The 16066-nt window shown below is 44.1% G+C and overlaps 1 protein-coding gene and 1 pseudogene across 2 annotated transcripts; one reads left to right on the top strand and one right to left on the bottom strand.

Annotated features, from left to right (window-relative positions):
* The first annotated feature begins 3035 nt into the window (after nt 1–3035).
* Nucleotides 3036–4608, top strand: LOC308422164 (zinc finger protein GLIS2-like; annotated as a pseudogene). Its single transcript has one exon. The product of its transcript is annotated as a zinc finger protein GLIS2-like (transcript).
* A 4683-nt stretch (nt 4609–9291) lies between these two features.
* On the bottom strand, nt 9292–15490 carry LOC308421704 (dynein light chain Tctex-type 3-like; the record flags this gene model as incomplete). The annotated part of the gene is made up of 2 exons (XM_080918137.1): nt 9292–9650; nt 15447–15490. 2 exons carry the CDS (start codon nt 15488–15490, stop codon nt 9296–9298), a joined length of 399 nt encoding a protein of 132 aa, XP_080774263.1. The 3' UTR covers nt 9292–9295.
* Between the last annotated feature and the right edge of the window lie 576 nt (nt 15491–16066).

Genomic DNA, 16066 nt, shown 5'->3' with positions numbered 1-16066 from the left:
TGGGCTGTGCCCGAATTGCAGAAAGGGGAATCACTGGGCTAATGAGTGCCGTTCAGTGAAGGACATCCATGGGCAGCCCTTGAACCCTGGTGTCCAGCCAAAAAACTGGAGGCGGGGGCCCCCGACCCCAGGGTTCTCAAATATGTGGGGCAGTGTCGGAAGGATGGCCAAACTTGAACCCTCCAATGCATTGGGGTCGGCCAGGCAAGCAACCAAAGGCAGTGCAGGACTTGACCTCTGTTCCACCACCAGACTCATATTAACTCCCTGAATGGGAACTCAATTAGTGAATACAGACTTTAAGGGCCCTTTACCTCTTGATAGTGTGGGATTAATTTTGGCGAGGAGTTCTGTCATGATGCAGGGATTGGTAGTCCATCTCGGGGTGATAGATCCAGATTATACTGGGCAGGTAAAAATTATGGTCTCGTCCCCTTGAGGCGTGTGTGCAATTTCGCCAGCGGATAGAATGGCTCAATTGGTCCTTCTGCCCAGCCTTCATGCACGATTTCCTGCCAATAATCAGGAACAAGGAAGTAAGGGCTTCGAAGGTCAACCGGTGCCTCTGTTTTCTGCTTCCTTGATCTTGACACCCAGCCGATACTGAAGCTAACAATTGACGGAAAGTCCATATCGGGCCTTTTAGATACAGGTGCTGATCGTAGTATAATTAGCACCAGAGACTGGACTACTGGGTGACCGAAACAACAATCAGAGCAGACCTTAAGAGGGTCGGGATATGCACAGATGCTAGAAATGAGCTCTCACATGTTACACTGGAAGGATGAGAAGGCCATTCAGGTGACTTCCAACCCTATGTGTTGGCTGTTCCAATATCCTTGTGGGGCCGTGACTTAATGAAAGAGATGGGCTATGTGCTGACTAATGAAGGGTGTTACAGCTCACAAGCTAATGATGGACATGGGTTATGTCCCTGGAAAAGGGCTGGGCCTCGCCATAAAAGACAAGGCCTCCTCTGTAACTGTCCACAAGAAAATGGATTGCGGCAGGTTAGGTTTTTCCTAGGGGCCACTGAGGGAGTGTTACCCATAACATGGAGGACTGAGAATCCAGTTTGGGTTTCTCAGTGGCCACTCCCCTAAGAAAAGTTGATTGCCGCTCAGGAATTGGTACAGGAGCAACTAACCCAAGGCCATATACGCCTCTCTACTTCCCCATGGAATACCCCCTTATTTGTTATTATAAAGAAATCAGGAAAGTGGAGATTATTACATGATTTAAGAGAAATTAATAAACAAATGGTGATAATGGGGCCGGTGCAGTGGGGGCTCCCATTGCCTTCTGTCTTGCCCCGAGATTGGCCTCTTATGGTTCTAGATATTAAAGATTGCTTTTTCTTTTACCTTTACATCCTAAAAATATGTTTAGATTTGCTTTTACTGTGCCCTCACAAAATCATGATGAGCCAGATAAGAGATTTGAATGGACAGTTTTGTCACAAGGTATGGCTGATAATCCAACTGTGTGTCAATTATATGTAGATGCAGTCCTAAAAGAAGTTAGATTGGCCTTTCCAAAGGTGAAATGTTATCATTACATGGATGACATCCTTATCGCAGCCCCAAAGGAAGGTATGCTTGATGAGGCATATAGCTGTGTAGTATCTCAACTACAAAAATGGAATTTGGTTGTGGCTCTAGAAAATGTTCAGAAGGATATGGTGGTAAACTACTTGGGTACTAAAATAACTATGGATTCAGTGACTCCCCAGAAAATCCAAATTCATACTGATAAGTTAAAAATGCTAAATGATTTTCAAAAATTATTAGGAGATATTCAATGGGTTTGACCCTATTTATCTCTAACCAATAGACAGCTGCAACTACTCTATGATTTTCTGCCAGGTGATTCTGCTCTTGATTCTCCCAGACAACTCACTGGTGCTGCCTGAGCTGCATTACAACTGGTAGAGCAGGACATCCAAACTGCGGCCTTAAAACACTGGGATGAGTCACAACCCATTTTGCTGTGTATTCTGCCCACAGAGGCACAGCCTACAGGAGTTCTATGGCAAGGAGCTCCTTTGCTTTGGATACATCCCAAGATTTCCCCGGACAAGACACTTGTGCATTATACCACTTCAGTGGCATAATAGGCTTTGCTACGCATTCAACAATGCATATAGTATTTTGGCGTCCCACCTAAGGATTTAGTAGTTCCCTATAATGTAAAACAGTTGGAAGTTTTATCAGCCTCAGTAGATGATTGGGCAATTTTGAGGTGTAGTTTTCAGGGTAACTTTGATAATCATTTCCCTAAGGATCCTATCTTACCGTTGATTACCACTCATGCTGTAGTTTTCCCTCACATTACTTCAAAGGATGTTTTGCCAGATGCTCCACTTATCTTTACAGATGGTTCCAAGACAGGACAAGGAGCATATGTGGTGGGAAGATCCTCTCTGGTTATCGTACAATTTTCCCTTGCATCACCCCAAGTCATTGAATTGCAAATTGTGATTCAGGTATTTAAGTTGTTTCCATGTCCTTTTAATTTGATTTCTGATAGCCAGTATGTTGTTAACATGTTGCTCTGCCTCAAAGAATTGGGTAAAATCAATTCAAAATCTACCATTGGACATCTCGTTGTCACCTTGCATGACTTGGTTTTGAAAAGAACATTACCCTTTTTTTGTACAGCATATCCGTGCCCATACTAACTTTCCTGGTCTCCTAGCAGAGGGAAATGATATTGCAAATAAAGCCACTAGGGCTTGCTTGATTTTTTTCAATACATCACCTATTTCATTGGCTCAAGAATTTCATTCACGGGCCACCTTCCCTGCCCGGAGCTGCAGATGTGGCGGGAGCGGCCGGGCGCCGGGCGGCCGCGCCCCAGGGGAGCCCGCGCCCCTTGAGCCTCGCGCCCAGGCCCCCGCCCGCCCCGGCCCTCCCCCTCGCCCGCTCTCCGCTGCCCCACGACCGCCGGAACCCGCAGCCGGAGCCAGTCAGCCCGGTAGCCGAGGTTCCTGCCTCAAGACCAGTTGGGTACTGTCTTTGACATTCCCTCCCACCATGCACTCCTTGGACGAGCCGCTTGACCTAAAGCTGAGCATCACCAAGCTCCGAGCGGCAAGAGAGAAGAAAGAAAGGACACTGGGTGTGGTCCGGCATCATGCTTTGCTTAGGGAGCTGGGCCTGGTGGACGATAGTCCCACACCTGGTTCCCCAGGCTCTCCACCACCAGGTTTTCTGCTGAACCCCAAATTCCCTGAGAAGCTGGATGGACGCTTTTCTGCAGCCCCCTTGGTGGACCTCAGCTTGTCACCACCATCTGGACTGGACTCCCCCAATGGCAGCAGCTCCCTGTCTCCTGAGCGCCAGGGCAATGGGGACCTGCCTCCACTGCCAACTGCTGTGGATTTCCAGCCACTTCGTTATTTGGATGGTGTCCCCAGCTCCTTCCAGTTCTTCTTGCCCCTGGGTTCTGGTGGGGCTCTGCACCTGCCTGCTTCCTCCTTCCTTACTCCCCCCAAGGACAAGTGCCTCTCACCAGAGCTGCCCCTGGCCAAGCAGCTGGTGTGTCGATGGGCCAAGTGTAACCAGCTCTTTGAGCTCCTTCAAGACCTGGTTGACCATGTCAATGACCATCACGTCAAGCCGGAACAGGATGCTCGATACTGCTGCCATTGGGAGGGCTGTGCCCGCCATGGCCGAGGCTTCAATGCCAGGTACAAGATGCTCATCCACATCCGGACCCATACCAACGAGAAACCACACCGATGTCCCACCTGCAACAAGAGCTTTTCCCGCCTGGAAAACCTGAAGATCCACAACCGTTCCCACACAGGTGAGAAGCCCTACGTCTGCCCCTATGAGGGCTGCAACAAGCGTTACTCCAACTCGAGTGACCGCTTCAAGCACACCCGTACCCACTACGTAGACAAGCCCTACTACTGCAAGATGCCCGGCTGTCACAAGCGCTACACGGACCCCAGTTCACTGCGCAAACACATCAAAGCCCATGGCCACTTTGTGTCCCATGAGCAGCAGGAGCTCCTGCAGCTGCGCCCACCCCCTAAACCACCACTGCCCACTCCTGACAGTGGCTCCTATGTCAGTGGGGGCTCAGATCATCATCCCAAACCCTGCTGCCCTTTTTGGAGGCCCCAGTCTGCCTGGCCTGCCCTTACCTCTGGCCCCTGGCCCCCTTGACCTCAGTGCTCTGGCCTGTGGCAATGGTGGGGGTGGGGGTGGGAGTGGGGGTATGGGCCCTGGGCTGCCAGGCTCTGTTCTGCCCCTCAATCTGGCCAAGAACCCACTGTTGCCCTCACCCTTTGGGGCTGGTGGACTAGGCCTGCCTGTGGTCTTTCTCCTGGGTGGCTCTGTTGGTAACAAGGCTGAGGGGGAGAAGGGTCGTGGGTCAGTGCCTGCCAGGGTCCTGGGCCTGGAAGACCACAAGACCCCCCTGGAAAGGATGGAGCGCAGCCGCTCCCGGCCAAGCCCTGACGGACTCCCTTTGCTACCAGGCACTGTACTGGACCTGTCCACAGGCAACTCAGCAGCCAGCAGTCCAGAGGCCTTTACTCCTGGCTGGGTGGTCATTCCACCAGGGTCTGTGCTGCTCAAACCAGCTGTGGTAAACTGAAACTGGGCTACCCATCTACCAGCCGTGACAGCCCAGCCACCTACTGCGGGCTTGTCCCCCGAGGAACACTCTTCTGCGAAATAGCAATAATATCCTACTGCCCCAGGGCCAAGCTGCAGCCCCAGACAAGCTGGGTGGCAAGGATGGTGCCAGAAGGTCTTTGCTGGCCTGCTGGTCCAGAGTGAGGACCTGGCTTGGACCTGCCGTCCAAGAAGAGCCATTCTCGGGTGCTAAGGCCTCACTCACTCCCACTTCCCTAGTGCACAGTCTGGGTGAGCCCTTCTTCTGCCTGTCCTGCCTCTTGCTCTGGTGCTTTCCTCTCTGTGACCAGTCTTGCTGGGCAGGTTTCCATCCCTCCCCACCTTACCTACTTGTCAACTAGGGAACCCCCCAGTGATCATAGATAGGCCCATGCTTGGGAATTCCTTAGACCCCTTTCCCTCTGGTCCGCCCTCTAGAGGGAGAGCAAGACAGACACAGGCTGCCCTTTCCCGCCTGCTGCTATGACAAGGTGCTTCCCTGCTTGCTTAGCAGAGAAGCCTGCTCTGCCAGTGCTTCTCTTTCCTGTCAGAATTAGCACTGCCAAAGGGTTGGCAACACTTTCCAAAGAGGAGAGGCAGCTGACCACTCAACCTCCTCCTGGGGAATGTACAAGCAGGTTCAAAGGATCACTGTGCTGACCTGGCCCAGCCTGGCTTGGCCTGGGCAGTGCTATTCTGCAGAAGCTTGTAAGGCATTAGTCAATACCAGCTGGGCTATCAGGCTTGAGAAGCAGCTATAGGTTTGGGGACTACGAAGTCATGGAATTCAGGGAAAGAAGACTCATTGGAAAGGAGCTTTCTAGAAAGCACTGACTGAAGCCCCTGGATGTAAGGGAGGCTAGGCAGCCAAGCATTAGGTGAACCAACTCTTTGCTCGGGAAAAGCTGGCTAGAGAAAAGCCTGGACATGTGACAGGGTTCTTTCCTGACTTTGCAGTTGAACCCTTTTCTTGGTGCTGCCTCTCTTGCCCGTGAGCTCTGCTCAAGCCGGCCACCCCAGGGCTTGTGCTATTCAGAATAAAGTCTAGCACTTATTTGGGGCTAGAACAATCTAAGGACATTGGAGGACTATGTGTTCCATAGCTCCAAAAGGTTAGCTGCTCCAGCTTGGGCCTCTTGCTGTCCCCTATACTAGGCTGCAGTAGCTAAGCCCTCACCCTCCCCATCTGTAGAACAAAAGAGCTGCTGGGGTAGTAGTGGGGTCCTTAGCTCTGTGGCTCCTCTGAGTAGCTCTGCCTAGTCTTTTTCTCAGACTGCCCTTCTGCTTCAGAAGGGTCACCCTGCCCTCATCTACCTGACTGCTGGTCTTAGGACCCCAGCCCTCATGGGACTCAGCTGTGCTGGTTCCACCCCTTGAAGGGGCTGTGAGCAAGCAAGGGAGCTGGTCTCCTACCTTTGGGTCTGCCTAGGATCCAAGCAACCTCTTGGCTCTGTTAGGGCCCTAGGCCTTAAGTCCCTGGCTGGGGGATTGGGTTTGAGACTCAAGCCCAAGAGCAGAGGGGCAGAGCACTGGAACATTAGCTCAGCATGTGATTCAGTGATAGACCAGGCTTGGAAGGGCTGGTATACTTGTTGTCAGTTCGTTGCACATTCCAGGATTCAGTATTTTAACAGGTTCTAAGTGCCTTTCTATTGTAGCTTATGGTTTTCCTCCTTTTGGCTCCATTGCTGTTAGCATAGAGTTGTTTTTTCTTTTTCTTTCTTTTTTTTTAAAGAGAGAGATAAGCTAATGACTATAACAATATATTCCTCCATGTGAGAGGAAGTTTATACAGAAACAATAAAGTGAGTTGCAAAGATGAAAAAAAAAATTTCATTCACAGTTCAATGTTAATTCCAAGACCCTGTCCTCATGCTTTAAGATCACGCTCGATGAGTCACAGGATATTGTAAAAAGGGTGTCAGAAGTGTGCCCCTATGCTACCCCAGATTGGGTTTGGGGTTAACCCACGTGGATTGCACCCTCTATACCTCTGGCAAATGGATGTCATTCATTTCCCTGAATTTGGAAAATTAAAGTATCTCCATGTTTCTGTTGATATAGCCTCTGGGATTATTTTTGCATCTTTACATACAGGGGAAAAGGCACATTATGTAATTGCACATTGCTTTGAAGCATGGTGCACCTTGGGCAACCCAAAGAATTAAAAACAGATAATGGGCCTGTCTATACTTCTGCTTCTTTTTTGTCCTTCAGCAAAATGATGGGCATTCAAGTAACTCAAGGATTGCCCTATAATATTCACGGACAAGGAATCATTGAGCATACTTACTGCACCCTCAAGAAGTGTCTGGTTAAACAAAAGGGGGGAATTGCCTCTACAGGTTCTTTTTGATCTTAAATTTTTTTTTTGTGTAAGTTTTTTTTAAACAACTTTATTTTACAAAACAAAGATAAATGTACAGATTTTAAACATTTTTTGCTTAAAATTATACATTTTTGTCAGTAATTTTTTTCAGATTTTAACATAATTTTTACATAAAACTATATGAATATATTTTTTAGTCAGTACTTGATTTTTTTAAAGGTTTGATAGTATGCCTTGAAAACTTAATAGTTACAATGAGCATAAAGTACATGTAAAACAAAATGTAACATGGAAATAGTTAAAGTTTTCTTGTTTTGTAAATATTTTTTTGTTTTTTTTTAAAGCAAAATGTTTTTATTTATTTATTAGCAAAATGTTTTTAAAGATCATAAAATACATGAACCTGAAGCTGTTGATGATATTGTAATGGTGAAGAATAGATTTGGGTAGCAATATGTTGAGACATAGTTTTGTTGGGTAACTGAGTCTGGCCTCACACTCCTGATGTATTAATTTCTGTAATATATTTAAGGGGTTCCCACACGTATTTTCCTCCTCCATCTATCCTGCTCAGAATTTATCCAAGTCAGCATGATCCTGGTTTCCTGAGCACTGAATGATTAAGCAGAGCCGATGTCCAGCACAATGAGACAGTCTTTATTGTACTTGTAACTACACATCGCAGGAAGCAAGCTCACCAGGTATGATTTGATCATTTTCAAATGAGCTTTCGACAACAGTAATCAAAGAATAAGCCTTAACTGCACAGGTAATTTGGTCACTGTTACAATCTCCCGAGGTACAAGAGCCAGCAGCATAAAGTAACATAAAGGTAACAACAAAGAACTCCTGATGTGCCAAAGCTATAGGTCACCTCATTAAACCCTATCTTTGCATTCTTCAAGTTACAGTTATTCAGCAAAATGTCAACCAAGCATGCAGTCCTCATATAAGAATCCTGCCTTGTTGTTACCATTAATACTAAACTTTTCCTTACCCGAAAAATTCAATGAATTGTGACTCCAGTGTTTATGTGGATTTTGTGTCAATGGTAGTATGCAAAATTGATTTCATTTTCAAGGCTAAATGGCAGACTGACTTTGCATTTGGTGGCGAGCTGTGTATCCTAATAGTTATCTTTGATTTCCCTAATAAATTGAACTATATTTCTTAAGCCCTGAGATATTAGATAACCTGCTAATGATTGTTCATTTTTAATGTGTATTCTATTCCGCTTGTCCTAACTCTATATAAGTATTTTAAATTATTCACACACAGTTGAAACTAATTCAATAATAAAATTTATTACTGTATAGCTAAGACTACTAATAAGGCCTTTAAGTAAGAGTTGCATATTTGATTATTACTTTGTGGGAAGCGACCCTCAAAAACTACATCTATAATTCCGTCACCAATTCGTGCTTTCTTTCTGGTTAATTTTCCATGGAGGGCCAGACTCTATTCCTTTCTTTCCTTTGTTCTCCTTCAAACATAGATACTGGGTTTCCAACTGAACAGCTGCCAAAACAAGCTTGACACATGAAAACCACATTAAGAGTTGTCTGCCCACAGAGAAACATGCAAAGCACATTTTCAATACATATCTGTCTCTCGTGGAAGGAGTGGATTATAAGGCAGTTGTCTGAGTCATAAGCCACTGATCATACACTAAAGTAATTTTGCTTGTCTAGGAAATCTGGTCGATCATATTTAATTTCACCTCAAGTGTAAATGTAAAAAACTGATGTTTAAAAAAAATCAATGGATTTGCCAGTTCTCAGGACAACAAAACTGGTAAGTCATGGCAGCTATGATAACATTAGATGGGGCTGGGGGTATATGTCAAAATCACTTTCCATGAACTACTATATGCAATTCAACAAAGGAAAAAACTTAAACCAGAAAGGTATTGGCTAATTCATGTCATTTTCTCTGCATTGATCCATGTGGTTTTTTTTTTTTTTACACATATTTATCCTGCTATGTTTTCTAGTTATAGATAAGGTTAATATCTAAATAGAGTTCCCTATCTCTGTGGGAACATAATACAAGTGAGAGGCCTGTAGAAGATTCTATTTTTAGGTCAGCCATATTTTTGCAATAATTGTTGGCTAACATTTTATGTCCTTAAGTAATGCTGTATAGAGTACGAGACAATCTGCCAAACTCCTCTTAAACTTCTGCTAACCACATTCATTTCTCTGTTGATAGCTTTGAAGCATGTTGCACACTTGCCATCTAGCACACTAATATGTAATTGTTACTTTTTAGAAAGGACACACTTTCAAACTTAAATGAATGGCTTTAGGATTTAACCCAACAGTCAGTGCGTTACAGGTTACAGGACAATTGCAACTGCAAAAACATTAACAATGCAGTTCATGGTTCGGTTCTCCCATCTGATGGTACAGGCTCCATCAGATGTTGTATCCCAGAAACAGGAGCTGACTGCATGAAATTCATATGGGCTCCTCTGGACCACTGCACAGGTCACGGTATACTTGTAAGCTTTTCCCATTTTGACCAAATGGGCTATGGATTGCTCCACAATGCTTGCGGTCCACTGGTTGATGTTATTCTGGTTGTAATCGTTACCACCCAAGACTCCATCAACACACTCTTTGACTATATTATGTGCTTCATCAGCATTGAAGCCAACCTCATCGCAGGGCCGGTGGTACCCGTCCAATTGACTTTAGTAGTCCCGAGGTGGAGGCGGAGCGAACCTCTGCACCAGCTCCTCAATAGCGCACTGGCCTCTGGGGAGGCCCCGCCTCCGCGCTGTAAATATTTTTTTGTTTTGTTTTGTTTTCTTTATTTCTTGGACTTCATACAGTCTGTGAGTTGTTTCTGGGGGAGTGCAAGCCTCTGGGGTTAGCATCCCACTATCAGTGACTGCATATTATGTCTGTTCTTTTGTGACTGGGTTATCTCACTCAGGATGATATTCTCTAGATGCAGCCATTTTCTTAAGAATTTGGTTAAGTCATTGTTTCTGGTGGCTGAGTAGTATTCCATTATGTATATTACCACAATTTTTGTATCCATTCATCATCTGAAGGACATCTGGGTTCCTTACAGCTTCAGGCTATTATAAATAGAGCCGCTATGAACATTGTGGTGGATATATCTTTGTAGTGTATTAAAGTGTCTCTGGGGTATATGCCCAGAAGTGGATTAGCTGGGTCTTCAGGTAGTACTATATCCAATTTTCTGAGGTATCGCCAGACTGACTTCCAGAGTGGTTGTATTAGCTTGCAACCCCACCAACAGTGGAGAAGTATTCCTCTTTCTCTGCAGCCTCACCAGCATCTGCTGTCATCTGAGTTTTGGATCTTGGCCAATCTGACTGGTGTGAGGTGGAATCTCAGGGTTGTTTTGATTTGTATTTCCCTGATGGCTACGAATGTCGAGCACTTCCTCAGATGTTTCACGGCCATTCGGTGTTCCTCAACTGAAAACGTTTTGTTTAGCTCTGTACCCCATTTTTAAATAGGGTTATTTGATTCTCTGGTGTCTAGCTTATTGAGTTCCTTGTATACCTTGGATATTAGGCCTCTATCTGATGTGGTGTTGGTAAAGATCTTTTCCCATTCTGTTGGTTGCCGTTTTGTTTTCTTGACGATGTCCTTAGACTTACAGAAACTTTGCAATCTCATTAAGTCCCATTTGTTAATCTTTGACCTTAGAGCTTGAGCCATTGGTGTTTTGTTCAGGAAATTTTCTCCTGTGCCTATGTGTTCTAAGGTTTTCCCTACTTTCTCATCTAATAGTTTCAGTGTATCTGGTTTAATGTGGAGATCTTTGATCCACTTACACTTGAGCTTTGTACAAGGAGATAAGAAAGGGTCTATTTTCATTCTTTTGCATGCTGAGTGCCAGTTGTACCAGCACCATTTGTTGAATAGGCTGTCCTTTTTCCATTGAATGTTTACTGCTCCTTTGTCAAAAATCAGGTGACCATATACATGAAGGCTCATTTCTGGATCTTCTATTCTATTCCATTGATCCACATGCCTATTTCTGTACCAGTACCATGCAGATTTCAGCACAATTGCCTTGTAATATAGCTTGAGGTCAGGGATAGTGATTCCCGCAGATGTTTTTTTGTTGTTGAGGATGGATTTTGCTATTCTAGGTCTTTGGTTATTCCATATGAAATTGCATATTGATCTTTCCAATTCCATGAAGAACTGGGTTGGAATTTTGATGGGGATTGCATTGAATCTGTAGATTGCTTTTGGTAGGATGGCCATTTTTAAGATGTTGATTTTTCCAATCCATGAGCATGGGAGATCTTTCCATTTTCTGAGATCCTCCTCAATTTCTTTCTTTAGAGGTTTGAAGTTCTTGTCATACAGGTCCTTCACTCGCTTAGTTAGAGTCACACCAAGGTATTTCATAGTTTTTGTGACGATTGTGAAGGGTACTTTTCCCTAATTTCTTTCTCCACATGTTTGTCCTTTGAGAATAGGAGGCTACTGATTTGTTTGAGTTAATTTTGTATCCAGCCACTTTGCTGAACTTGTTTATCAGCTGTTGGAGTTCTCTGGTGGAATTTTTGGGGTCACTCAAGTACACTATCATGTCATTGGCAAAGAGTTATGTTTTTATCTCTTCCTTTCCGATTTGGAAATTTGCTGTCTAATTTCTCCAGCCAGGACTTCCAGTACTATGTTGAATAGGTAGGGGGAGAGTGGGCAGCTTTGTCAGGTCCCTGATTTTAGTGGGATTGCTTCAAATTTCCCGCCATTAAGTTCTATGTTGGCTGTTGGTTTGCTGTATTATGCTTTTATTATGTTTAGGTATGGACCTCGGATTCCTGTTCTTTCCAGGACTTTTAACATGAAGGGGTGTTGGATTTTGTCAAATGCTTTCTCAGTGTCGACCATGTGAATTTGATCTTTGAGTTTGTTTATATGGTGGATTATGTTGATGGATTTCCTTATGTTAAACCATCCCTGCATCCCAGGGATGAAGCCTACTTGGTCATGATGAATGATCATTTTGATGTGTTCTTGGATTCGGTTTGCAAGGATTTTGTTGAGTATTTTTCCATCAATGTTCATAAGTGAGATTGGTCTGAAGTTCTCTTTCCTTGTAGCGTCTTTGTGTGGTTTAGGTACGAGGGTTATTGTAGTTTCAAAAAAATGAGTTGGGTAATGTTCCATTTGATTTTATCTTTTGGAATAGTTTGGCGAGTATTGGTGTTATATCCCCAATAAATGTCTGATAAAATTCTGCTCTGAACCCGTCTGGACCTAGGCTTTTTTTGGTTGGGAGGCTTTTGATGACTTCTTCTATTTCTTTAGGTGTTATAGGGTTATTTGGATGGTTTACTTGGTCCTGTTTTAACTTTGGGATCTTGTATCTGTCTAGGAATTTGTCCTTTTCCTCCAGATTTTTCAATTGTGTGGAGTATAAGTTTTTGTAGTAGGATCTGATGATTTCTTGAATTTTTTCAGTTTCAGTTGTTATGTCTCTCCTTTCCTTTCTGATTTTGTTAATTTGTATACTCTCTCCTTGCCTTCAAGTTAGTCTGGCTAGGGGTTTATCAATCTTGTTGATTTTCTCAAAGAACCAACTCTCGATTTTGTTGATTTTTTCAATGGTTCTTTTTGTTTCTATTTAGTCTATTTCTACCCTAATTTTGATCATTTCTTGCCGTCTACTCTTTTTGGGTATATCTGCTTCCTTTTGTTCTAGGGCTTTTAGCTGTGCTGTCAGGTTGCTGTTGTAAGCTCTCCCCAGTTTTTTTTGGAAGCACTTAGGGCTATGAGTTTTCCTGTCAATACTGCTTTCATTGCATCCCATAGGTTTGCGTATGTTGTGTTTTGTTTTCATTGAATTCTAGAAAATCCTTAATTTCTTTCTTTGACCCTGCCATCGTTTAACAGAGTGTTGTCTAGTTTCCATGTGTATGTGGGCTTTTTGTTGTCTTTGTTGTTGTTAAAGACCAGCAATAGACCATGGTGTTCTGAGAGGATGCATGGGAGTATTTCAATCTTCTTATATCGATGTGTCCTATTATGAGGTAAATTTTCGAGAAGGTGCCATGGGGTGGTGAGAAGAAAGTGTATTCCTTTACTTTAGGATAATATGTTCTGTATATATCTATTAATTTTAGTTGGTTCAAAGTCTCTGCTAGTTTTTCAGTGTCCTTGTTCAGTTTCTGTTTCCATGATCTGTCCATTGGTGAGAGTGGGGTATTAAAGTCTCCCACTATTATTGTGTTGGGTGAAATGTATTTTTTGAGCTTTAGTAGGGTTTCTTTTATGAATGTGGGTGCTTTTTTATTTGGAGCATATATGTTAAGGATTGAGAGTTCCTCCTGACAGATTTCCCCGGTAATGAGTAAAAAGTGTTTTTCCTTATCTTTTTTGATAACTTTTGGTTGGAAATTTACTTTATTTGATATTAGAATAGCCACTCCAGCTTGTTTCTTGGAGCTGTTTGCTTGGAAGTTTTTTTCCCACCCTTTTACTCTGAGATAGTGTCTGTCTCTGTATCTGAGATAATTTTCCTGTATGCAGCAAAAGGTTGGATTTTGTTTATGTATCCATTCTGATAGTCTATGTCTCTTTATTGGGGAGTTGAGTCCATTTATGTAATAGATATCAAGGAATAGTTGTTTCTGTTTCCTGCCATTATTGCTTTTTTGGTTTTAGTTGTGTCTGTGATTTTTAATTCTTTTCGTTTTCTTGTTTAGGAGTTTTCTAGTTTTTACTAGGCTGTATTTTCCCTCATTGTATTGGGTTTTCCACTTATAATTCATTGTAGTGCTGGGTTTGTGGTCAGATATTGTGTATATTTTGATTTGTCTTGAAATATCTTCATCTCTCCATCGATGGTAATTGATAGTTTTGCTGGGTATAGCAGCTTGGGCTGGCACTTGTGCTCTCTTAAGGTGTGCATGATGTCTGTCCAGGCTCTTCTAGCTTTCATAGTCTCTGTTGAGAAATCGGGTGTGAGTCTGATTGGCCTGCTTTTATATGTTACCTGACCTTTTTCCCTTACTGCTTTTAGTATTCTTTCTTTGCTTTGGGCACTTGATGTTTTTACTATTATGTGTCAGGAGGTATTTCTTTTCTGGTCCAACCTATTTTGAGTTCTGAAGGCTTCCTTTATGCTGGTGGTCATCTCTTTCTTAAGGGTAGGGAAGTTTTCTTCTACGATTTTTTTGAAGATATTTACTGTGCCTCTTAGTTGATACTCTTCTCCCTCTTCTATTCCTATTATCCTTAGGTTCGGTCTTCTCATTGTGTCTTGGATTTCCTGGACATTTTGGGTTGGGAGCTTTTTGTTTTTTGCATCTTCTCTGGCTGTTTTGTCTATGTTTGCAATGTTGTCTTCTGCCCCCGAGATTCTCTCTTCAATCTCTTGTAATTTATTGTAAATGCTTGCTTCTGTGTCTCCTGATTTCTTTTTTGGTGTTCTGCCTCTAGGGTTATCTCTTTTAGCATTTTCTTTATTGTGTCAATTTCTGTTTTAATTTCCCTCTTCCATTCCTTTATTTCTTTGGTTCTGTTTTCCTCTAGTTCTTTGAGTTCTTTGAGTGTTTTTCTTGTTTCATCTTTAAAAGCTTCTGAATCTTTTTGCTTTTCCTCCCTTTCTTGTTTAACTATCTCTATCAGCATCTTGAGGTATGATTTCAGGTCTGTGTCTTCTTTTTCTGGAGTGTTTGGAATTCCGATGTTTGCTGTTTTGGGAGAGCTGGGTTCTGGTGTTGCTAGATTGTCTTGGTTTCCTTGGGATATACTCTTTCGCTTTCCTCTTGCCATTTTGTTGTCAGTGATATGTTGTTGCCTTTCCCTTGTATCTGGTTTGTGTCCCTCGATCTCCACTGGTCCAGTTGTCAGATGCGCTGAGCCCTGTTTTATGCCTCAGACTCGTCGGGTTGGAACAGATGTTCCAAAATTCTGTTCCTGTTCGCTGGCTCAGGCAGGGCAGGGCAGGGCAAGGCAGGGGGTGCACTTTCCGTGTGCACTCCACAGAGATCTCCCTGCTCCGCGGCAGCCCAGGTCTCCCACCCACTAGTTGCTCAGCCTCTACGAGCCTCCGTTCCAGGTGGCAGATGGGCCAGGCTCTGCTCTGCATCCTGAAGTTGCCTCCGGGTGGAAACAGAAGTTCTAAATTTCTGTTCCCGGTCGCTGGATCAGGCAAGGCAGGGCAGGGTAAGGCAGGGGGTGCACTTTCTGTGTGCACTCCGCACAGATCCCTCTGTTCCCCTGCAGCCTAGGTCTCCCACTCATCAGTTTTTCAGCCTTTATGAGCTGCCGTTTTGGGTGGCAGATGGCCCGGGCTCTGCTGTGTGTCCTCAAGTCACCGCCGGGTAGAAACAGAAGTTCTCAATTTTTGTTCCCGGTTGCTGGATCAGGCAAGGCAGGGCAGGGCAAGGCAGGGGGTGCACTTTCCGTGTGCACTCCGCAGAGATCTCTCTGCTACCCGGCAGCCCAGGTCTCCCAACCCACCAGTTGCTCAGCCTCTACGAGCCGCCGTTCTGGGTGGCTATGGGCCTGTCTCCGCTCTGCATCTGTTCTTAATTTTTTAAAATGAAGACAAGCACTTGCAGGTCACTGCTGATTGTCACGCCAATCCTGATGTTTCTCCCAAAGGCCTGGTTATGTGGAAAGATGTCCTGAGGGGCAAATGGCAGGGTCATGATCCAGTATTGTATTGGGCGAGAGGATTTGTTTGTGTGTTTCCTCAGGAACATCGACAGCCACTGTGGGTCCCAGAGAGGTTGACCAGAGTGGTCCAGGATGAGCAGAGCAACAACCCTGTGGATGTACCTGATGCTGCTGATGCTCCCTGTGGTGAAGACTGAAGATCTGTGATGGGGGGTCCTATCAGTGTTCCCTACGCATTTACCTCTCACACACTAAGCACAAGATTTCCCTCAATTCTTTGCATCTAATACCTCCTTGCAATTGCCTTTCTTACCCTGGGATGAGTATATTGCAACCTTTGGGGATATAATATTCTTCTATAAAGGATTGTTATGTTTTCAGATGATTATTAATATTTCTCAGAATTGTAATTGCATTCAATTGTGTATCCGTCTGCAGCCTGGTTTGATTTACCCATTAATAGTTCTACCAAAGCAAAT

The sequence above is a fragment of the Micromys minutus genome (genome assembly GCF_963924665.1).
Source record: "Micromys minutus genome assembly, chromosome: 6".
NCBI lineage: Eukaryota > Metazoa > Chordata > Mammalia > Rodentia > Muridae > Micromys > Micromys minutus.
Note: the sequence above shows the minus strand (reverse complement) of the source record. Positions and strands in the feature narration are given on the sequence as shown.